This window comes from Podarcis liolepis, assembly GCF_965112155.1.
Source record: "Podarcis liolepis genome assembly, chromosome: 7".
NCBI classification, from domain to species: Eukaryota; Metazoa; Chordata; class Lepidosauria; order Squamata; family Lacertidae; genus Podarcis; species Podarcis liolepis.
In genome coordinates, this window is record NC_139561.1 from 9,673,256 (window position 1) to 9,697,390 (window position 24,135).

A 24,135-nucleotide genomic window follows, 5' to 3' on the forward strand; every position below is an offset into this window, starting at 1 on the left:
ATATACTGAATAGATTGAGATTTGAACTCAAAACCAATCCCTGCCCCCGGTACCATTTTGTTAGATGCCACATATGAAAATATAAACCAGAGGAGCAGTTTCTCAAGCTGCAGCAGTCACTGCTGTGTCCTCATGTGACCCACTGCTCCATCACTTGCCCTCCAAAGGGGCGTATGGTCTCTGCCCGAGTTACTTCATTTAACAGGCACCCTTGAAATGGTGGGCTGAGCTCCTTAACATTGTGCACTTGAAAACTCGGAAGTTTGGGAAGGAAAAATCACCACTGTTCTTTTTACAGTAAGCCCACAACTTGCGCACATCGAACTTGTGAGCATTCAGATTTATACACTTGGCAAAAAATATTAAAAAGTGTGTGTGTGTGTCGGGACGACGGCCGCCTCTCCCCCTGCACATACATCCAGCCACATTGCAGGAAGGGTCATGCTGTGCCAGGGCTACTTGTGCTCACCTCTCCTGTGCTATAATAATAATAAATGGGTTTCCCAGCCACTCTGGTTGGCTTCCAACAAAATACAGTGGTACCTCGGGTTACAGACGCTTCAGGTTACAGACTCCGCTAACTCAGAAATATTACTTCGGGATAAGAACTTTGCTTCAGGATGAGAACAGAAATTGTGGGGCAGTGGGAGGCCCCATTAGCTAAAGTGGTGCTTCAGGTTAAGAACAGTTTCAGGTTAAGAACAGACCTCCAGAACGAATTAAGTTCTTAACCCGAGGTGCCACTGTATTAAATACAATAGTCCCCCAATACACCAGAGCTCAGTGGTGGTTAGGCCCTGCCATCACCTCCCACATCACAGCTGCTGCCGCCTCTGCTGCATTATGGGAAAGAGCGGCCTGAGCCACATGCACCTCACTTGCAGAAGTCAGTTTGGGGAGGTGGTGGCATCAGCCGGTTCAAGCTGCCGTGTTGTTTCAAAATGGTGTCCAAACAGAGCCCCAAACTCCTTGATCTTGGTTAAAAAAAACAAACCACACAAAATAGGGCAATGATATTCCTGGACTAGATGACCCTTCTGATCCTACAATTCTATGAGAACTGCCAAAATCCCCTCATCTACAGAGCCCTGGCTGTGAGATAGTGGAGGATGCAAAAAGGACGGTAGAAAAACAAGAGCTGCTCCTGCTAGCAATGAAGGCTAAAACAGTAGCTCTGCTCACTGCTTAGACTGCTCTATTAATGCAGCTAAAGATCACCCTGAACTCCCTCTGGAAGAACTCAGTGGGTACATGAAAAGTCTAGTAACAGAATTCAAAGTATGACAGAGCCTTGGCAGTAGTTAGTTACAGATCTTTGCGCGCTCTCTAATTATTTTCAGTAGCCAAATGACAAAAGGCAGCCCAGCTCTAGTCTCTGCTCTCAGCAACTAGCTTGCCATTTTGGCACATATTATGTGTTGCAAAGGGCTTCAAGGTGCATTTAGCAAATGCCCAGCCTCTCCTTTCTTGACTTCATAGGGACTGGTCCAGTTAAGTTTGTACAGATACGTAAACAGTTATCACAATCAACAATGCTGCTTTGAAAGCCTGCACAAAAGAACTGGGTGGGAGGTTTGTCGTTCTGCCCCTTGAGGCATTCTGGTTCCAGTGATTCCTAGTGCCTGCCTGGTGAAGGTCAGAGGAAGCCTCTGTCACACAAACATGCTCTAGGCCCAGCTGATCATATATAAAGCAGCTTTAAGGACACTTCCACCAAAAGTAAGCATTTATTAAATACAAGAAAAGCCAAAGAGACTTCTGAAAAACAAGTGGCAACTAACCTTGCAATGTTATTTCCAGGGGCAAAGCACTGTGGTGGGTTTACGGAGGAAAGCTAAGGTTGTATCTGATATAGTTGAGAAGGGACAACAGTTCTAAGGGGAGACCTTCGCAGTAGAATCGAGGTGTGGAAAGCAGAGAATAAATTAACAAAAAAAAGGCAAACAAAACACACTTGTCAGCTTGGTAGCTCATCTCCCTTGGGCAGAAGAAGGAACTTGGAAGCCCCTTCTGCACAAGAGGAATGGCATCCCTTGGCTCACTTTTCCCTTTTGTACAAAATATTTACACGTTTGCTGTAATTAAATACAAATTAAAAACTACAGTGCTTTAAACCCATCTCCAAATGAGCCAGAGATCAGGCAGCCTGCAATTCGTCATCTCAAGTAGTTTTAACTTTCTGTAGGTGAATGCAGCTTGGAGGTCACAGGGTTGCTGTTTCCAGGCAAAAGATTAAGGAGCAGACAAGTAGTAAGATTTCCCTTTTAGCCTGGATATTTCATACCTGACCAAGAGCACTTAAAACAGGTTAACAGTGTGTAATAAATAGCAAAACAGATGCCTCAACGTAAGCTTAAATGCCTCAACATCCATATTCTCTGCTGTTGTTAGGACAGCTTTACATTCGGAATGAATATTCAAGTTAAAAATAAAAAGTCACAACCCAGAGTATTTAGTGAGAGACACTCTTACTGCAGACTATATAGTCAATGTTCATACAGTGAACAAGAACCAATTTGATGGGTTCAGGAAGTCCAGGGCAGATTTCTTTGCCACTTGCTCAGTCTTAGCAGCACCCTTTAACTTGTCGCTACCTGCTCTTCCAAAATAGGAATCCACAACGCAGATGGAGGGCTTAAGATTTGGATACAAAATGTTCCCAAACAGAAACTCCATTTACGCCGGGCAGGGTGTAAACACCATGGAGGACATTTTGTTTTGTTAAATGCAACCATAAATAGTTGGAATAAATATACATCAAGTCACTTTACAGCACACATGCTTCTGGGCCGAGGGGTGGAGACTCCCAACGTCCCTACGTCCTCGAGGAGGAAGCAGCAGGAACGGCAGCAGCAACAGCTTCCTCATATTCACAGCTGGCAACAGAAAGGCCTGTGAGGTATTTGACTGAGCAAGAAGTTCCCTTAAAAGAAAGCTGGGCAATTCCAAAACAAATCAAAACCAGCCAGATTTGGGTGAAGCTCAGCCCAGCATGTCCTTCATGCGACACTTGTTTTTCATCTGAACGCATTGTGCCCACTTTGGCCAGAAAATGGGCAAGGCTCAAGAGCTGAAAGTGATACCTAAACAGGTGTGAGTTCTTCTTCTCTGACAATGGAAGTTGGAAGCCAAGATCTAACTCTAAAAACAGGCACACTCTTCCTTTCACACTCTTCCCCAAGCTCCTTCCACACACCATGGCAGCCCAAATAATTACCAGTATTCACAGTTATATACAATAAATACAGCTGTTCCGTTGCTACAGGCAAGCAAAACTATTCTGACTCTTGTCTCCCGCCAGGCCCTAGCTTACAGCCTGCAAAATTGTGGGGGAGGCTTTCGCAGGCCAAAAAAAACAAGATTTAGAACCAAGTACTGGCACTTAAACTCCTACATAGCACTGCATCTTGGGTTTGAAGGCAACCCGGAAATGGATCAATCCAGCAACACTACCTTCTTCAGGACCCACAACACTTCATATTAGTAAAGGGGGGGGGATGTGTCTGCTTGATGGGTCTTGAGGCAGGGTGCACCTTGCAACAGGCCCATTCCACCCAGCTCCGATCTTGTGTAGCTCCCTTTGTGTAGGAACCCAGTGGAAAGCCCAATGAAGCAAAAAAGAAAGCCACAAAACAGCAAGACAGAGCGGATCATGCCTGTAGCTTTCCCAAGAAAGAGTAAAACATTACCTCGGAAGTCAGACGCTTCTCATCTCCCCCACTTTCTGGATGCAACATTTTAGTAGTAATAATTTCCGAGTGATCATTTCTGAGTACAAAAACGTCGCAGGGCGTCCACCGGCTTTGCTAACTGTAGAGAGCCAAGAGGCAGGGCCGGTGGATTTTAGCCACTGAACCATGTCTGTGTGTGTGCAAAAGAGTAATTCATACTTGTGGTGCGATGGAACCCAAAAACTTGTTTCTATAGAACCTCTCTTTAATGAAGCGTGTGAATTGCCACCAAAACCTGGAGGTGTGGAATGCTGTGAAGTTACCACCCGCATCCCTGACAGGAAGGGAAAATTTTCAATCATTGCCCCAGTGAGGATTCTGATATGTGCCAATGGCTTCTGTGCGGCAGCCGCTCCATTTTTGCACTCAGAAATGATTGCGGGGAGAACTCTGCGTTGAAAGCTTCATTAACTTCCCATTCAGTGATTAGCACTCTTCTAATTATGAAAGAAAGGTAAGGATCTCAAGGTTTGTGAACATCAGTCTGTGTACTAAACTTACCCTAGAAATATTTCACAAACAAGACAACCCATCCACCACAAAAGCCTACAAGTATGAAATGGAAGCCTCCCTGCAAGTGCCATTGCAGAGGCAAAGGTTTGGAGGAAAGAAACAGCCTTCAACTCTCGCCTTGTCGCCGTTCGGTGTCAATTTTCAGCTGGGCAGGAGCCTCTTCCAAGGACTTCTGCAGAGACGTCCGTTGCCTAAAGATGTGCAGCAGCTCAGCCGCTGAGAGGGTCTTCGCGGTAGTGGATGGCGTACCGGAGTTTATCCAGCATTATCTCCAGGGAGGAGTACTGAGGAAGTTTGATCATGAACATGCAGGTCTCAACACGAATGTAGCGTGAGTCTGGGGAACCTACAAAGAACCGCAGAAAAGAAGAGGCAGTTAAATCTGCTCCGTAGGCAAGAGCTTTTTTCCTTCTTAGTAGCTCTTGGTAGGGACGCGGGTGGCGCTGTGGGTTAAACCACAGAGCCTGGGACTTGCTGATCAGAAGGTCGGTGGTTCGAATCCCCACAACGGGGTGAGCTCCCGTTGCTCGGTCCCTGCTCCTGCCAACCTAGCAGTTTGAAAGCACATCAAAGTGCAAGTAGATAAATAGGTACCGCTCTGGCGGGAAGGTAAACAGCGTTTCCGTGTGTTGCTCTGGTTCACCAGAAGCGACTTAGTCATGCTAGCCACATGACCCGGAAGCTGTACGCCGCTGGCTCCCTCGGCCAATGAAGCGAGATGAGCGCTGCAACCCCAGAGTTGGCCACGACTGGACCTAATGGTCAGAGGTCCCTTTACCTTTACCTAGCTCTTGGTACCTTTAAGACATTCATTCTAAACTCTGAAACCAGACAACTGAGAGATCTGGGGGGAAACCAGGGCAAATATATGGCAACTCCCATATATAAATGATGCTTCAACACTTGAGCTGGAGAAGAACTTTGTGTATTTGCTTATTCTCTTCTTCCCTCCCTCTGGCCCTTTCTTCTCTTGCATTGTGTGTCTTGCACAGTAAGCCTTTCTGTCAATCTATATACCACTTTCCTGATGATACATCAAGGAACTTTACAAACACAGCAAAGCAAATTAATGCCCCCAAAAGTCAAGAAGGGTTTCACTCCCATTTGGTTCAGTTGCTTTGAAAGTCAAAGTGATGTCAGAAGCATAATCTGATCTCATCGCAACATTTCGGGACGTTCGCTTGTCTGTCAACTTAGTCCTCAGCTTGGTGAGATTCGGTAAAAATACTCATTTCCCCAAAGGCGCAAACAAAGCTCTTTCAGAGCCCAGTGGCCCATTCACCTGCAGTGCCATCCGGAGGTGCAATTTTCATGGGGTACGGAGGGACATGCGCAGTGTCTGGTCCGCCATCTTTGCAGGGACAGGTGAAGGGGATGCGCTCCTGGTTGCAGGCAAATTTGATGAACTTGCAGAGCTCCTCCTGTGTGAACATCTCTAGCGCCCCCCAGAAAAACTCAATGTGCTGGTCGGTCTCCATCAGCCCCACTTGGTACATGGTGTGTGCCTGCCCACCGCAAGAGACAAAGGGGGAGAGGGAGAACAGTTATGACGCAAGCGGGAGAGGATCCCAAACCTTATGGATCTTTCCCCCCACCAAGCTTCTGGCTCATTTCCACCCTCTGCTACCAGAATCATAGCACTGTATTGTTGGACTTGAGTCATGTTTTAAACTGGATCCGATATCTAATAAATAAAGACTCCATGCTACCGGATTCTTTCAACCCTCTGGACGCAGCTACAAGGTTTGCATAACTTTTGGCTGGGGAAGGTTCCACTCTGCAGCCTGGGAAGCAGCAACGCACCTTGAGGAACTCCAGGTTGATGTAGGGGAGGCCGCAGGTCCTCAGCTCCATCTCCAGGGGAGTCAACATGGTTAGAAGCTGCAAAGGGATAATGGAGCCCAGGCCAGCCCTCACGGCCGTCGCACACTCTGGATTGTGCAGCTCGCGTAGCCTCAGGTTCCGGATGGCTGTTGCATAGACGTCCTTGTTCTCCCACCTGAGGGGAAAGAGGCAGACAGTCAGGTCTCCAGGGTGAGACTCTCGCCACACTCCCATGATGCAGCCTCCCCCCCCTACTGCCCACACGCAAATCCTTTCGACCCAAAGACCCCTGCTACTCACACAACCGGGATGTGCCTGCCTCTGGTGCACAGCTCCACTTCTTCCCCCGTCATTGTCAGGTATGTGAACTTGCAGCTCGGTTTGTTGGGGCAGTCAGGGCTCTCCATCGCAAGGTGCTGGGAAGCAATTTCAGCACACAGGGCCTCCAGCTCCGACTCGTCGTTGAGCTAGGACAACACCAATAAATAATAATAATAATAATAATAATAATAATAATAATAATAATAATAATAATAATTTTTTATTTATACCCTGCCCTTCCCGGTTCAGAAAATCAGGCTCAGGGTGGCCAACAACAAATTTAAAACACTTAATTGTAAAAGCAGCTAAAATACAGTATAAAAACATGAATAACAATAAAATTCAAAGTTCAGAAATCAGTTTGGGGGAAATCCATGTAATAGGCATTAGATAGTCACCAGGTCTGGCTGGCTGAATTAGTCCTACTTGGACCAGCAAGGAGGACAGGGGAGAATTAGATGTGGGGTCTCAGAGCAGGTAATCTTCATAAAAGGGGAGGGGGAGGGAAGGGAAGGGAAATAAAAGATCAGGCTGAATTCAAATTAAAGGCCAGGTGGAATAGCTTTGTCTTACAGGCCCGGCGGAAGGAGGTTAAATCCTGGAAGGCCCTAGTCTCATGAGACAGAGCATTCCACCAGGTCGGAGCCATCACTGAAAAGGCCCTGGCCCTGGTGGAGGATAGTCTGACTTCCTTAGGGCCCAGGATCTTGAAACTATGGTTATTCATGGACCTTAAGGTCCTCTGCGGGGCATACCAGGAGAGGCGGTCCCATAAATACAAGGGCCCTAAGCCACAAAGGGCTGTAAAGGTCAAGACCAGCACCTTGAACATGACCCTATACTCCACTGGGAGCCAGTGCAACTGGTAAAGCACTGGGTGAATATGCTCCTATGGCAGGGACCCTGTGAGGAGCCTCGCTGCAGCATTCTGCACCCACTGGAGTTTGTGGGACAGTTTCAAGGGCAGCCTGCATAGAGCGAATTACAGTACCAGAGAGGAACGTGACAGGATCTGGCTTGGCTCAGTCTTCCCAGGCAAAGCAAATGCCTCAATGCCCTGGCCTACATGATCTGCAAAGTGCAGCCGGAGTGCCGATTGATGGGGCTCCCAATTCACTTAAACGGGAGGAGCAGGTTCATGTTACACAGGAGTATATCCAGAAGGACAACAGCCACCAGGCACTGTGGGAGGACACCTGGCCTTGGCTCACTGAAGGAAGACTTACAGAAATGAGAAAATTGTTAGGGCACTGCGAAGACTGGAAAAGGTGCTGAGAAGAAGGGCAAGAGGACTTCTGGAGCAGGCAGGAGAATCAGGCAGCTACTAGCTAGGGGAGGCTAAGACCCTGATGAGTGACACCTCCAGAGTGATGGAGCCAGAAGGGACAGAAAACAGGGTCCATCCATTTTTCCTAAACCTGTTCTGGGCCTTTCCAGAAACACTGAGGTAGCCAGTAAGAGTTGTACAGATCTCTTCCTGCCCCACTTGCCTTGGGCCCATGAGGATGGGCAGGCATTTAGGACTCCTGGGTCGCATTCAGGAGCACTCATTCTCTTTCAGACACACTAGCTCCAATACTTTGGCCACCTCATGAGAAGAGAAGACTCCCTGGAAAAGACCCTGATGTTGGGAAAGATGGAGGGCACAAGGAGAAGGGGACGACAGAGGACAAGATGGTGGGACAGTGTTCTCGAAGCTACCAGCATGAGTTTGACCAAGCTGCGGGAGGCAGTGGAAGACAGGAGTGCCTGGCATGCTGTGGTCCATGGGGTCATGAATAGTCGGACACAACTGAACGACTAAACAACAACAGACCTTTGGCATGTATCTATCTGTGATGTCATTGAGGAGGTGCTCAATTGCTGAGTCAGAACTATGACACATGTTGTAAGAAAAAACTGCTCCTTTAAGACACAGCACTCTGCCTAAGTTGTGAGCCAAGAGACAGATGCTTTTTGGAAATGCTGCGAAATGGAGCAGCAATCTTGAGTTTGGCATTACTGAGAGAGACAGGGAGTGCGCACATAACAAATAGCTGGTTAAAACTGAGCGGAACTTTTGACAGCACAGTTCCCTGGAAGCCTCTCTCACCCATTCCTTCCAGAGAGGCTTTTGCAGACATTCCTGGTGGATTTTGCTTTGACAGTTGGGAGTTCTTTGCTGTCTACTGGTCAAGCATATTGTGCATATATTTGGAAATGTATTCTTTGTACAACTTTCAGCCCATATAAAGCACTCCGAGCATTGTAAAACAATAAAATATTAAATCGCAAATTAAAAACTCTAAAGACAAACAGATAAATGGGGCATTGCTATCATTTGGGTGCATGCACTTTCTGATCTGAGCACTTAGAGGCCTTGAGATTCACACTGTAAATCTATGGATTATTTAAAAGGGTGGTTAACACAAGAAGGGCTGTAGATGCACAGAGACTTTTGGTGGGGAAAACCCGTAATAAAAGAACGTTGAAAATTTCTAGCCTCACTTTTTGGTGCACTGTAAAGCACAACATCTTCAGGCTGCTTGGCTCTCCTGATTCTCAACCTGCAGTCTGACCTACACTCAGCCCCACTGAATTTCCCCAGGATGCCACCAAAGTAGACAGAGTGATGAAAGGAGACCCACAATCAATCCAAGATAGATCTTGGCTGAAACAATCAGGACTCCCTTTTATAGTCTGTCATCCAGCAGCTTCTACAGGTGACTGAAAAGCAGGGGAAGGGGAGGAAGCACCACTTACATTTTCAAATTTCTTGATGTAGTTGTAGGTCAGTATGTCAGCTTCCTGGAGGTCAACATCTGGATCTAGTGATTCTCCAACTAAAGTCTTCCAGAAGGAGGGCAAGAGATCCAGGGGCAAGGGGACGTCTGCCCGGATGGCAATGCCCAGCAGTTGCCCGAAGAAATGCAGCAGCTGCTCCTCCCCATAGCTGATGGGGCTGGGAGTCAGGATGTATTTGCCCTGAGGGTGGAGAACAGCATTAGCCAGGAAGGCAGAATCTGATTAATTTATTCATTAAAGATGTATAGTGGTACCTCGGTTGTCGAACGTAATCCGTTCCGGAAGACTGTTGGACTTTTGAAATGTTCAACAACCGAGGCTCAATGGAAGGTCTGTGCAATCCATTGAGAAAATGTAGAAACACGCCTTGGAAGTCGTTCAACTTCCGACGTGTGTCCAAAAATGGAAGCAATTACTTCTGGGTTTTTGGCTTTCGAAAGCCGAAACGTTCGGCTTCCGAGACGCTCAAAAACCGAGGTTCCACTGTATTCCTCTTTTCCACTAAAAAAGGAAGGGTTTCAATGATGTCCTATCCAATTTTGGCATTGGAGGCAAACCACAAAATGGAGGCTTCCACCAACAGGGAAGAAGGGGTGAGCGAAGAGCCACACTGGAAACAAGAGGGGCCAAACCAACTTTACCCAACAGTTGAAATAGGAATCCAAGGCTATCATGGGGCAGGGGGTGGGCAGGGGCCCACTCTGAACCATGCTGAGCAGGTGCAGACCCTAGGAGACCCCAGAGGCAGTTCATGCCATTTCCTCCCTAGACATGGAAGGAGACCAACAGTGCCTCCTATTCACTGAGAGGCCGCTGCAGAGACGGGGCATGGAGGGGGTGGGCCTTCCACAGAGATGGAAGATCCAGCCTCCAAGAAGTGTGCTGCAGTCATTGATGCCACTGCAGCGGCAGCAGAAGCGATGCAGTCCTTGGAGTCTGGATCTGCTGCCCCTGTGGTCCTGCTGCATGAGGTGGTCGCCTCACCTTGCATCATGAGTGGGCCGGCCCTGGCCATATCACAACAAAACGTATGGCGCCTCCCTGTGGCCAGCAGCAGCGGCAGCAAGAGCCCAAATCAGCTGTAGCATCACAAGGGTGGCAGTAGGCAGCTCCCCCTTCTTCTGCACTGGCTTAGCATAAAGGTAAAAGGTAAGGGGACCCCTGACCATTAGGTCCAGTCGTGGCCAGCTCTGGGGTTGCGGCGCTCATCTCGCTTTAATGGCCAAGGGAGCTGGCGTACAGCTTCCGTGGCCAGCATGACTAAGCCGCTTCTGGTGAAACAAGAGCAGCGTACAGAAACGCCATTTACCTTCCCGCCGGAGCGGTACCTATTTATCTACTTGCACTTTGACATGCTTTCGAACTGCTACGTTGGCAGGAGCAGAGACCAAGCAACTGGAGCTCACCCCGTCATGGGGATTCGAACCGCCAACCTTCTGATCAGCAAGTCCTAGGCTCTGTGCTTTAACCCACAGCGCCACCCGCGTCCTATGGCTTAGCATAAAAGGTAAAGGTAAAGGTACCCCTGCCCATACGGGCCAGTCTTGCCAGACTCTAGGGTTGTGCGCTCATCTCACTCTATAGGCCAGGAGCCAGCGCTGTCCGCAGACACTTTCGGGTCACGTGGCCAGCGTGACAAGCTGCATCTGGCGAGCCAACGCAGCACACAGAACGCCGTTTACCTTGCCGCTGGTAAGCAGTCCCTATTTATCTACTTGCACCTGGGGGTGCTTTCGAACTGCTAGGTTGGCAGGCGCTGGGACCAAACGACGGGAGCGCACCCTGGGATTCGAACCGCCGACCATGCAATCGGCAAGTCCTAGGCGCTGAGGATTTACCCACAGCGCCACCCGCGTCTTAGCATACCTTGTTCTTATTGACTGCTGAGCTGGGGCAGAGCAAGAGGAGGGAGAGCAGTGAACTCTGGAGCTCCTTGCAGACCTGCCACAAGAAGTGACGGAAGGAACCACCTGGAAGGAAGGAAGATGAAACTTTGAGAGCTGCGCAGCCACAGCCAGTCGTGGTTCTTGGGGTAACAACCCCCCGGAAAGGAGTCCTCTTAACCAGCCAACTCAACTTGAGCTACTGGAGCCAACAGCCATTTGTTAGAGAGAGGAAAAAAACCTGTACAAAATTTTAAAAACAGGGTTCAAAGCCATCACCTTACAAAATAAAGTTCATTCTCAAGAGACTACACAATAAATGAGATGTTGCAACAAAAAACAAACTGATGCGCAGATAACACAAAGCAAATGTCCTGAATGCAAACCAGTTTTCCAAAGGCTGCCAAATGAAGGCAAAATCCATAGGTTTAGCTGCACACCCGGCAACCCTTAATTTATGAGTCAGTTTCTCAGAAATGAAACAAACATTAATTTATTTGAACCAAGTATTTAAAGAAAAAACCTCCATTCAGCCCCGTGATATGATTGAATGGGTAGCTACTATGGTTTACGTGTTAGGTCTGTATTTGACCCATCAAAAAGTGATAGAAGACAGAGTTTGGGGTATTAAGGCACTGGTGCCAACTATTATTTCAGAAATTTCTTTCATTGCCTCTTCCCAAAATGTGTGCACATTTGCAAGGCCTGCGCCAACAGGTCTCTCTTTTGCTATATCCCCTCCAATGCACAGGGGTGCCGATTCTAGTTATATGTGCAAGGTGGACTGGGGTCAAGAACCATCAACAGATTCTTTTTAAGGTGTCTTCTCAGATATTTGCGGGGACAGATCTAAAAGGGGGAGGAAGGCACCGTTTTCCTGAGTGGGCTGTATTTGAGGCAGGAGATATACCCTGATGCCTTCTTGCTGAAAAAGATCCAGGTGAATTTTCATATTAAATATTCCCCGCTAGCTTACTTAAGTGCTGGTGGCTTGTTACTTCTGAAAAGAGTTGCTGCAAGTAAAATTTCTGGCAGCCCATGATGAAAAGTAGAAGCTGCTTACTTGTGCCATGGACCTCCTCGCCTGTGAAGCGAATGTTGAAGGCATAAGTTGGGTCTCCCCCGCTGGCCAGTTTCACACAGAGTTGTGAGGATGGCACACAAGCCAGCTGCCGGGCGGCTTGGCAGAAGTAGGAGTTCTCTGAAGAACGAATCTCTCCTGTGCAAAAGCAGGGAGAGGGAAAGAAATGAGCTTGGTGTGGGCAGGAATTTGAATTCCATCAGCTCCAAAGGCACGCTTCCTTCCTTCCTCCTCCTTTGCTTATTTCTACAGATACAAGCAAAGAAGGACTACCATACCTCCAACAATTTCAAGCGGGTCCAGGGTGATCTCGGGGGCTGCATGATCCGCCGTCCTTTGCACAGTGGCATTTAGCACTCTGTTCATGACAGCCACTTTTGTATCATAAAAGATGAATCCTAAAGGAATAGACACAACAGTTCTTTGTTTGTTAACCTTGGCGGGGGTGGGGGTGGGGGGGAGAGAGAGAGAAGCAGACACTTGACCAAGATGGCAGTTTAGGTCCTTAGCTTCTGTTCCAGCAGAGTAATGAAACAAAACCACCTTAACCAAAAGAAAACAGAACAAAAACAAGCAGTACTCATTTAAATGTTAAAGAAAGGCGCCCTGGATATGTATTTTGAAGAATAGATAAGCTCTAACTGATTCACGTTAAGATTTCACAGCAACCTAACAAGGGCACCGAAAACACAGAAAACAGTCAAAAGCTTCTAAGATCACATCTCAAAAGGAAAATTAAACATGACACCTCTGAAGCACCAAAACCTTGTGATGAAAAAGTGGCAGAACTGACAGGAAAGATGGGAGTAATTAAAGCAGTTTCTGAAAAGTTTGATATGTGAATGACTTCTTCACATTGGACTTTCTAGTGGTGGGAACGACATGATTTTAGTTTCCTGCGTTAGCAATAGGATTATTATTATAACCCTCCAGGGATCACCCGGCCACCTAGTCCATGAGAAGCCCTGACCTTTGGCCTCTTGGAGAAGCGCTGCAATGCTGTTGGTGTACATTTCCGTTTGCCGGAGCTCCACTAGCGGTAGGAAGAACGTCTCCAAAGTGGTGTTGAGAGACTGGAGTAGAGCAAAGCGCAGGCGGAGGCTTTCAATGGGGACGTCTGCAATTGAACAGAGATGTCAGGAACTGAGAGGAAGGGGATGAGACAAAGGATAAAGGCATTCCCAGCCGGGCCATGAGCTCCTCAGCACACCTGCCCCCAAAACTGGTCCAGGCACCCAGTATCTGGGAGGAAGAAGGACCCACAGCTCAGAACTTCACACATACTCAGCAGGCAGGAAACGCGCGGGTCAGCAGTGTCAGCTGGGTCCAAGTACACTTCATGTGGGTGCAGCCGAGCCGGCGTAATTGCCAGGTGGCGGCAGAGCCGGTTAATGTACTGAACCAGGGCGACGTCCATTTCCAAGCACCACTTGCGGGATGCTTTCTGGGCATGTCTGGCATCGATGCAGGCACACCTGGAGGAACAGGGGCAGATTGAACAGTTGTTGAGCACGTGCATCATAACAAATGTTTTCAACCATTCACCTCTTGATGGGGCAGGTGTGAGTTGAGTGGCATTCAGCTCCTCTTTTGCAAAAGATTTTTTTTTGGGGGGGGGACGTTAACATATATGAGAGAGTGCTGGAGGTGAAATAGTTAAACAGGTTGCCCAGTCAGGACCCAGGGGGGTGGAGTCAGTGGGACTATAAAACCAGCTCTGGGAGGGGCAAAGGAAGGAGTCGGTAGAGGACTTCGTTGGGAGTTGGGTGGCTGGTTGGAGTGGGAGTGAGTTGGGATAGAGTCTGTGGGTAGCCGTACAGCTTCCGGGTCATGTGGCCAGCATGACTAAGCCGCTTCTGGAGAACCAGAGCAGCGCATGTAGCAAAATAAGCTGAGTCAGGAACAGTTAGGGGCTAGGAATATCTGAGATATTTAGTGAGTGAGAGCAGGTAGCGGAAGTTATAGGTTTGGATAGGTACCCCATGAATGTGATTGACCAATACCGTTTATGAAACCATACGCTTGTTAAACTGCAATAAATAAACAGAAGTTTATGTTTCAATTTAACCCTGACTGGACTCAGTATTGTCCCAGGTAGGGCCTGGGTGGTGGCAGTGAGAAATAAAGTGGTGGCACAGGAATCAATAGACGGTGAAACGTCCTGGGATCCTGTGTGATCGCCACAGGGGGAGTGTGGAGAAGAAAGCCAATTCTTTACCTTTCAAAATGAAGGTCATAACCACATGACAAAATGGCTCGCCACACGCTACGGATGTCCTGTTTTGCCCGGTCAATGACAAATCTGTGAAATCCATCTAGTGTCAGGTACTTCTCTTCAGGAACTGAAATGGGTGTGAAAGGGAAAGAAAGTATTCAGTGATTGTGGGGAGTGGGGGGGGGGAGATGCAGACTCCCCACTGCTCTAACAAGTCATTTCCCCCACTCAGCATCTAGTTATTCAAGTTAAAACACCTCTCCTTCTATTCTAGCTTGTAACACAAGCTCTCAAATGGCATTCATGTGAAAATTTTTAATTATGCAATGAAATAATTTCAAGGCAGTAAAGTGTAAGGGCCACACCAAAGAAGAAGGAATAAATCTAATCCAGATGTTGAAAATAAAGATAGCAGGACATGCTATGCTGCAAAGGCTCTCCAGGCAACTGCAAGTGACATGGCTTATTAGAAAGTTATATACAGAGGGGGCCACTCAAACTGGTGGTGATAATACTCAAAGCAAGACCTTTTCTGACCATCTTAGGGCATTGAGGCAATCCTGTGCAGTAGACAATAGAAGGGGTGACTTTTCAAGATTCTGGACCCAGGTCACACCATTGCAACAGCCTCTCCTAGCTGTTTTTGTATTTTTTTAAAAAACCAAACTCCTAAAAAGACGTCCAAAGGGAAGGTTTATACTGGCAGCCCTTCTCAACCTGTGGGTCCCCAGATGTTGTTGAACTACAACTCCCATCACCCCTAGCTAGCAAGGCCAGAGCTCAGGGATGATGGGAGTTGTAGTCCAACAACATCTGGGGACCCACAGGTTGAGAACCACTGGGTTAAAGGGACCAAACTAACATTTGATTCTTGCGTACATTTTACTCCTCCTTTTCTGATAATTTGCAATCATTACTGTTTTGTGATAATGTATTTATAAATATGTAAATAAAAACCAAAGAAACGTTTATGGGTTGTGAAATAAGCACAGGCACAACCTGCATAAAACCCTGCTCCTAAGGTGCTCAGCACTGGAGCATTCTGGCCCCTCTATGACAGGGCCAGCAAACAGAGCCAACTCCTGGCTCAGCCACCAGTTCCTTGGCTTGACCTTGAGCAAACCACTTGCTCTCACCCTGGAAAATGGGGAATGGCTATTTTGTTGTTGTAAAGGCATCTAAGATAAGGACTGGGACGTTACATGCTTCCTAAGTCCTATGTACATTCACTTGTTGCAAATATATAGTGGTGCTGGAGGAACTCTCTTCTGAATGAACGTGTATGAACCCAGATGAGCTTATAGCACCCAGAATGTAAGCCAGTGCTGGCTGACATTTCCATCTTTTGCACAAAGGGGCACTTTAGATGCTGCAAATGTGTTGCCTGGAAAGTATTTTTCACTTATCTCGCTGAGAGAAGCAACTGGGCAGAGTGTTTCTGCAGAGGCCTAAAAGAGAAAACCGGCAGCTACCCTCCTGTTTCTTTGTGGGAGACTTGTCATGGTCCTTTTCCTCAGGCTTGCTTTTCTCTGGGGATTTGGGCTTCACAGTCGGCTTCTTCTCACTCAAAGCAGTCCTGCTAATGTGAGGAAAACCTTCACGTCAGAGAGTACTTGTGCAAAGCAATTATATAGAACACAGAGATAATTCAAAGCATTTCTAAAGTCCCAGAAAATACCCAGAATGATGAATTATTGTTGTTGTTGTTAAAGTACAGTGGTACCTCGGTTTCCAAACACCTCCGTTGTCGTACGTTTCGGTTCTCAAATGCCAAAAACCTGAAGTAAATGCTTCCGTTTTTTAACGTTTTTCAGAACCCGAACGTGTGATGCAGCTTCCGCTGAGTGCAAGAAGCTCTCGCAACCAATGGGAAGCCGCACCTCGGTTTTCAAACGTTTCGGAAGGGATTCCATTCGAAAACCGAGGTACCACTGTATCATCATAATCAAACTTATTACTCTAGCAGGTCCCGGGGAGGGTTATGACAATTTAAAATTCAGTATTAAAAACAGTGAAAACCGTCACAGGGATAGGGTGGGTCCTGAAAACACACTTCAGGGGTCAAAGGCCAGGATAAAGACGTGCACCTTCAGGATGCGACGGTCACCTCGAGGCTTGACTACTGTAATTCGCTCTACACGGGGCTGCCCTTGAAGCTGTCCCAGAAACTCAGGAGTGATGCAGAATGCTGCAGCGAGGCTCCCCACGGGGTCTCTGCCATGGGAGCATATTCACCCAGTGCTTTTCCAGCGGCACTGGCTCCCGGTGGAGTACAGGGTCAGGTTTAAGGTGCTGCTTTTGACCTTTAAAACCCTTCTTGGCCTAGGTCCCTCGTACCTACGGGACCGCCTCTCCCGGTATGCCCCACGGAGAGCCTCAAGGTCCATAAATAGCAACACCCTAGTGGTCCCGGGCCCTAAGGAAGTTAGATTAGCTTCAACCAGAGACAGGGCCTTTTTAACTCTGGCTCCGGCCTGGTGGAACGCTCTGTCTCATGAGACCAGGGCCCTGCAGGATCTGATTTCTTTCCGCAGGGCCTGTAAGACAGAGTTGTTCCGCCTGACCTTTGGCTTGGAGCCAATTTGATTCCCTCCCCCTCTTTCTTTTTTCTTTTCCTTTCTCCTCCTGCGATGAGGCTACATATTAATATTTTAATGTTTCAATATTTTAATGTTGTTTTTTAAGTTGTATTCATTCAACTTGTTTTTATTATTGCTTGTTAGCCGCCCTGAGCCGGCCTTGGCTGGGGAGGGTGGGGTATAAATAAAAATTATATTATTATTATTATTATTATTATTATTATTATTATTATTATTCACCAAATTTTAAACAAAAGTCCTCAAAGCAGTGGGGGTTGGACTCGATGGCCCTTGTGGTCTATTCCAACTCTATGATTCTATGGTTCTATGCAAGGCGTGCCAGACCAAATCCAGAAAGAGGCTTTGACTCAGTGGATGGCTTTCACGCCGTGCATGACTTTTAGTGCGTCCGTCCCCGTCCCCCGTGTCCGCTTCCCCTTAAGCCACTTCCTGCATTTCCAGTTGGGGACCGAAGTGCCAAACCGAGAGGCGCTTCAAAGGGCAGCTGCGTGAAAAGCGTTGGGAGCGTAGCCAGAGTGGTCAAAGGATCTCACCTGACACTGTTGAGCACTGCTTTCTCCTTGGCGGGGGGTTTTGTGACGGGCCGCTTGGTGCTCACAACTTTCACCGGGTGCTGCTCTTTGCCAGCCTTGTTGTACTTGCTCTTGTCAAACTTTGGCTTGGGAGCCCCGTATTTTCTCAGGATCTTCAAAGCACAGAAGGAAAGAACGGTGAGGGCTGCAACTTATCAGGCAAGGCTGAGCACATTGGCCAGAAAGAAGCCCCCACAAGTGGGCTCCTGAGATCAGGAGGAAAAGGGTTCACACAAGGAAACACAAAAGAAATATTTCCCCTAGTCGCAGAGCTTCCCTTTTGGGCACAGCTGCCACTAAAGCACAGAGCAGAGCAATGCAACATTTCATGCCAACCTGGGTGAGCTGATCCTCAAGAACTTTCTTTGGGGGGCGGACATTGGTGAAGAAGGTGTGCAGCAGGTTTCCTGGCGTCTGGGCATTAATCTGCTCTTTGCTGAGGTAAATCTCTGCCACTTTGGTCGGTTTTGCAGGTGTCAAGCTCAGCATTTGCTCAGAATGGAGGCAGCTTTTAAATATTTCCGTGAGGACTTCGCGGGCACCTGGCACAAGTTTGTCACCTGAGGGAAGTCAAAATATTAAGAACGGCCATAGGACAGAGCCAGTACAAGACCAAACACATGGAAACTTGTGGAAAGACCCACTGCATTAAGGACTCAGGTTACTCTTGTGTCGGTTTTTCACATTTCTGTGCAGAGGCCAGGCTGTCTATTGTAATTTTGTCAACAGAATGAACAATTAGCTTTTGTATTGCATTATGGTTCATGTTTATTTGTTGATACACAAGTTTGTAATGTGCTGCAATTAACTGTGCAGCAATTTGTGCAGCAATTAACTGTGCAGCAATTAGCTGCAAAATATTTTTCTTAAAAAAAATAAAACAAAAGCCAGTACAAAAGCATCCTGGTCACTGTCTCTTCGAGCTCCTGCCGTCGGGACGGAGATACAGGACGATGAAGACAAGAACAAGCCGTCTTAAGAACAGCTTCTTCCCCAGAGCGATCTCGGCCCTGAATGGGAAGCCTGGACTTTGAAAGTCATCTAATCTTCCTTGCTGTTTTATACTGTATTGTTTTAATTAGTGTTTTTATAGTTGATTTGATTTTGTGTGGAGTGCCCTACCTGGGTGGATGGAGCAGCCAAGTAATTTCGTTGTCCCCGAGAGGGGGCAATGACAATAAAGATATATTATTATTATTATTATTATTATTATTATTATTATTATTATTATTATTATTAAAACAGCTTTCTTCTTGTTTATCCAACACTTAAACCCATCTTTTTAAGAACTAGGCCTGAAGACTATTTAATGGGTGTTCAATTCGTTAATCGCTGCCAGAAAACGTGTGCTTCTTGTATCTCTTGTGAAAGGCTGTGGCATTGGGCTTCAATTCCCATCAGTCTTGGCCAGCGAAGTCAAAGATTAGGGAAGAGAGGACTTGTAGTCTAACATCGGGCCGCAGCTTAACAGTCTGGATAACTGAACTCCAGCAGTGCCATGAATGTGGCTCACCTCACAATGGCAGCAAAACCTCTTGCACAAACCCCAATGAAATGAAATGAAGGTCTGTTTCTCAGACACGCATAAGACACATGTAGCATGAGTGCAAAGTGCTTTCAAAACATAACTGAACACACACCTTTGATGGTCTTGTCATTGAAATAGTCTTCAAGTGCAGGACTCCCTTGTGTATCAAACAAACTCTGATTCACAGTTGAGACAGTTAAAATCTCCTCCGTCGACATTTCCATGAGCTCATCCTCTCCATCCAGACTCGACAAGCCAATCAAATCGCTGCTGTTAAATAAGCTGGCTCGGATCTTTTCTATCTTGGCCCGGGATCGTATCTATTTTCAACAAACACAAACATCTAGGTAAATTTATGAAGGTAAATGAGTTCTTTTCAATCAATGGCTAATGCTTCTTTTGATCTTATGACTCTGAATTCTTGACCTGCTTTACATCCTCCCCTACCCTTTCCCACTCACTTCTGACATAATCAATCTGCTCTGCCTCTTCCAAATCCCAAATTCTGCAAAAAAACCAAAACCAAAACAAGATGAAGAACCTATTATATATTTTAGGACCCACCCAACTGCGAATTGTTTTAATCTAATTTAATGTTGTATTTTTACAGTGCTGTAATCTGCACTTTGACTTTATGGTGAAGTGCTGGTAAGAAATTTGTTAATAATAAATAATAAGAATACTATGCAAATGAAATTAAACAGCTGCATCACCACAGTCCATTTTAAGATGGCTGGGTACCAATATAGTAATATCTTTTGCATTGAAATATACCTCAGCTTACAAGCCAGGAGAGCCACCATTATTACTTTTTAGCCAGGCCTAGGATCCACTGAGATGAACCAAAGTCTGGCTACGGCCCATTCTCACATCATGTTAGATAGCTGCATGAAAACACAGCAAAGAGTTCTGTGGCACCTTATAGGCTAATTCATTGTAGCCTGAGCTGCTTTCGTAAGGCAGCTTTAGTTAAACAGATAGACTCATGAACTCTTCCATCCTCAGCTTTTTCATAGTAGAACAAATTAATCTTTACGGAATCATAGAGTCTCTTTGCTGTTTTGTCTGACATACATGCAAAGCCTCCAAATGCGATGCGGTTTGTTGTGACTCAAGAGAAATGGATGCACGTCTCCTTTCCCTCCCTGCTGCATGGAACAGGTAACTTGCACTCCACACTAAGAGGTACCCAAGTTACAACTAATTGTACAATCTGTGTCAATAGTGTCAGCTTCTCCTATCCAGATCAACCTGCTGTGGTGCAATTATGCTATCCCTTGTCTGTCATGTTAAGATTACCCAGGCCCCCCATCATGTATAAGCAGAGGAGACACATCCTTCTTGCCAAGATCTATCTTGCAATGACAGAAGAAGAAGAAGAGTTTGGATTTGATATCCTGCTTTATCACTACCCGAAGGAGTCTCAAAGTGGCTAACATTCCTTTCCCTTCCTCCCCCACAACAAACACTCTGTGAGATAAGTGGGGCTGAGAGACTTCAGAGAAGTGTGACTAGCCCAAGGTCACCTAGCAGCTGCATGTGGAGAAGCGGGGAAGCGAACCCGGTTCCCCAGATTACGAGTCCACCGCTCTTAACCACTACACCACGCTGGCGCCACACAGGAAAAACCTGGTGATAACACCAATATATATGGAATTCGGCTGGCTGTTTCCTCACTCTCATGGAGACCACCTTTTAAAAAGTGGGAATCCTGCCTCCTTGCCCTAGGTGACACATAAAAGGGTGGTGGAAGCTGATAAAGAGGAACAGGGCAGGTCTCCAAGGGCTAGTAAGGCTACCCTAAAGGGTTGGCTCCCCTACCGCTATACCTTCTTCTGTGGAAAACAATTACCTCCACAACTGCAAAGCCCTTGATGGGCCACGGGGCAACCGGCTGGCTGTCCAGAGATGTAACAGTGTACATAGACCCGACATCCGACACCGATGCTGTTTCCACATTGTCAAGCTGCTCCCCGAGACTCCCCAGGCTGCCCAGACTCCCAGTGCTGCAGAGTGAAAGGTCTAAACTCTCCTGGCTGGAAACCACATGTGGCTCCAGCAACCCAGGCGGAATGACCATCTCCAGGCCAGCTTGAAACTGGTCTACAGAGATATCGCTAATGGTCCGCGAGATCCCCTGGGAGCTACAAAGAGAGGCTTGGCTGGTGGAAGCAGAGGCACTGATGCTCATGGCAGGCGTGACGCTGCTGGAGCTGCTGATGTCCAAGCTGTCCACGCTGCTGGAGACCACAGGCTTGTCCATCTCGGTCTTACATTCCCCTCCCTCCGCTTTGTCCTTGGTTTTCTTAGGCTCCTCCTCCTGGACTGGAATGTAGATCTCATCTTTGAAGACACCGCCGTGGGCATTGCAGGCCTTGCGGATGGCGCTCCGCACAGTACCTTCCTCCAAGTGGGTGGGGATCCCTGAAATCACCAGCAAGCGGCTGTGAGCAGTTGTCCCAACCAAGGCCTGGCAAGCATCAGCCACGGCATCATTGGTCACGCCCAGCCCCTGGGGATCCTTCTTTGTTAGATGCCTGAGGATTATCAGCAAGGTGAGCGCCCGATGGAACCACAACATGTCCTCTGGCTTGCTCCCGCCGATGCTCAACAGAGCGGTGTCCGTTTCGGCAGCTCGGGATGAAGTCCGCTTCCCTGAAGATGTCGTCTTCTCTCGCTTCATTTTAACCTTTTTCCTCTTTGACAGGAGGCTTGGGCTCTGCGGGGTCTGCCCAGGAGACGACGAAGAGGAGGAGGAAGAATCGCTTAGATTTGGGCCGCTGGTCGAGGACATCACATTGGCTGTGATGCTCATGTTGATCGGCAAGGTTACTTCTGCCACGGCCAGGCAGACCTCCATCAGAGCATGAAAGTAAGTGGAAAATCTCCCCTGGTCAGCTCCTCCAACCCCAGACCCGCCACAAGCATTTCCAGATGCCCAGTTTTGGGTTTCTTCATCGTACAACCTGTGCAGTTCTGACTGGAGAGCCATCAGCATGGCCAGGCAAGGGTTGAGCTGAAGTGCAATGGAGGAGGACAACCCTGCTGGGTTCTTCTTCTGCTCTAGCCCATGAATTTTGCGAAGCAATTCAGCTAGGAGATGAAAGAGCAGTTCCTTCACACAGGCTGCCATGTTGATTGTCCACAGGAAATTCCCTAGAAATGTGCAAACAGAATGGGGAGTCAGGTTTTTTTTTTATTTACTTATTTCATAAAATTTATACACAACTTGACTGTAAAAAAAGAAAACTCAATGGGGGTTACAGCATTTACAGCAGAATGTACTACTATTTATAAGTAAGTTTAGAGATTAGCAGCCTAAAATGGAATATGCTCTTTTGCTCCAGCTTGTGTGGAAGCTGCAAAGACAGCACCCCATCCTTAGCTAGCCATGTCAAGAGTGCTCGCCTCCAGCCTGCATGCATTAAAAAACCAAGTCTTATTGTTACCAAGGAAAAGCAGGAGCAGAGACTCTGGGCCTCCCCAGAGCTCAAAAGATGCCATGTTATAGGACATACTGTATTTTTCGCTCCATAAGACACACTTTTTCCCTCCTAAAAAGCAAGGGAAAATGTGTGTGTGTCTTATGGAGCGAATGCAGGGGGGAGGCAGGTGGGAAAAGCCCCCAAGAGCCGCACACAAGCTCTGTGTGACTCTTGCGGGCTTTACCCCAGGAGGGAGAAGAGACTGACTAGCCACGTCAGTCCCTTCTCCCACCTTGTAAAAAAGCCCGCAGGAGCCGCGCACCCTTTAAAGAGCGTGCCGCTCTTGGGGGCTTTTCCCTGAGGAGGGAGAAGGGGCTGGCTGGCTGCGTCAGTCCCTTCTCCCAGCTCGTAAAAAAGCTCGCAGAAGCCGCGCGCTCCTTAAAGGGTGCGCGGCTGCTGTGGGCTTTTCTACGAGGTGGGGCTCTTGGGGGCTTTTCCCCAAGGAGGGAGAAGCCCCCAAGAGCCACACACACACTCCACACGGCTCGTGAAAGGGAGCGCTGAGCAGAGCCTGGGATGCATACACACTCTGCTCAGCACTCCCTTTAAATAATATTTTTTTTCTTGAGTTCCCCCTCTAAAAACTAAGTGCGCCTTATCGTCAGGTGCGCCTTATGGAGTAATAAGGTAGCTGGTGTTGTGCCTCCCCAGAGCCATGGATGTTGGTTGCATAGTGTAGGTTTCTGGGTGGCAGGAATTGGGTCTCTTTAACAGGGCACTGAAATGGACCAAAGCCTATTCACCAGAACTGGAATCCTAAATCCTACAAACTGCTAATTCTCCTTATTCTCCTTATTTGCCATTCATCATTACCATTACCAAAAAGAGGGGAAGGGGATGGGGGAAAGAGAGAGAGAGAGAGAGAGAGAGAGAGAGAGAGAGAGAGAGAGAGAAAGGAAGGAAGGAAGGAAGGAAGGAAGGAAGGAAGGAAGGAAGGGAAGAAAGAAAGGAAGGAAGGAAGGAAAGGAAGGAAGGAAGGAAGGAAGGAAGGAAAGAAAGAAAGAAAGGAAGGAAGGAAGGAAGGAAGGAAGGAAGGAAGGAAGGAAGGAAGGAAGGAAGAAAGAAAGAAAGAAAGAAAGAAAGAAAGAAAGAAAGAAATCCACGTACATTTCAGATCTCTGCTGCGTCCAACTGGGGCTTTTAACTCTGGGCAGCCCAGCAGGGAGGTGGCCACAGGGTGGCACATTGTCTTAATGTTTTTTTAAGCTCATGGCATTGGGGCCGTTTTGTCACTGTAGTTTCCAAAACATTATTCTATTTCCCCACCCATGGTTGTTTGTGTACAACAAGGAGCTCCATTCTCACCAAGGATTTCCACCACTTGCAAGAGAACTGAGGCAGGGATTGTGTCCAGCTCCTCTTCAGATTTTCCGTCGCCATTCTCGAGTTTCCAGGTCAGCAGCTGCTCTGCAAATGCCATCGCCAGGGGAAATTCCAGGGGAAGGGAGTGCAGGATGAGCACAGCTCCAGGAGGCGGCGACACTCCTTGAATGAGACCCACAGAAATAAGAGTAGCCGCTGAAGTTCGCTTTCAGCAATGGTGTTATACACATTATTAAAAAGGAGACTTGCGGTAAAGAAAAATCAGCCCCCACCCC

General features: G+C 47.5%; 1 protein-coding gene across 6 annotated transcripts in view; it reads right to left on the reverse strand.

Annotated features, from left to right (window-relative positions):
• Positions 1-1,708: 1,708 nt before the first annotated feature.
• HECTD4 (HECT domain E3 ubiquitin protein ligase 4) overlaps positions 1,709-24,135 on the reverse strand; it is a 115,243-nt gene continuing 92,816 nt past the window's right edge. For 3 of the 6 annotated variants that reach the window (XM_083511405.1, XM_083511404.1, XM_083511401.1), the window contains exons 60-76: positions 23,843-24,022; positions 20,905-22,208; positions 19,165-19,372; positions 17,861-18,084; positions 17,486-17,637; positions 15,825-15,928; positions 14,356-14,479; positions 13,422-13,612; positions 13,108-13,254; positions 12,416-12,535; positions 12,120-12,275; positions 11,040-11,143; positions 9,132-9,353; positions 6,369-6,535; positions 6,048-6,243; positions 5,527-5,749; positions 1,709-4,590 (exon numbers count right to left, since the gene is read on the reverse strand). In XM_083511405.1, coding sequence (XP_083367531.1) covers positions 4,454-4,590; positions 5,527-5,749; positions 6,048-6,243; positions 6,369-6,535; positions 9,132-9,353; positions 11,040-11,143; positions 12,120-12,275; positions 12,416-12,535; positions 13,108-13,254; positions 13,422-13,612; positions 14,356-14,479; positions 15,825-15,928; positions 17,486-17,637; positions 17,861-18,084; positions 19,165-19,372; positions 20,905-22,208; positions 23,843-24,022 — 3,959 coding nt within the window. In that variant the 3' untranslated portion in view covers positions 1,709-4,453. Of the gene's footprint in view, positions 4,591-5,526; positions 5,750-6,047; positions 6,244-6,368; positions 6,536-9,131; positions 9,354-11,039; positions 11,144-12,119; positions 12,276-12,415; positions 12,536-13,107; positions 13,255-13,421; positions 13,613-14,355; positions 14,480-15,824; positions 15,932-17,485; positions 17,638-17,860; positions 18,085-19,164; positions 19,373-20,904; positions 22,209-23,842; positions 24,023-24,135 lie in introns of all 6 variants that reach the window. The other 3 variants (XM_083511402.1, XM_083511403.1, XM_083511400.1) reach the window with 1 other exon arrangement.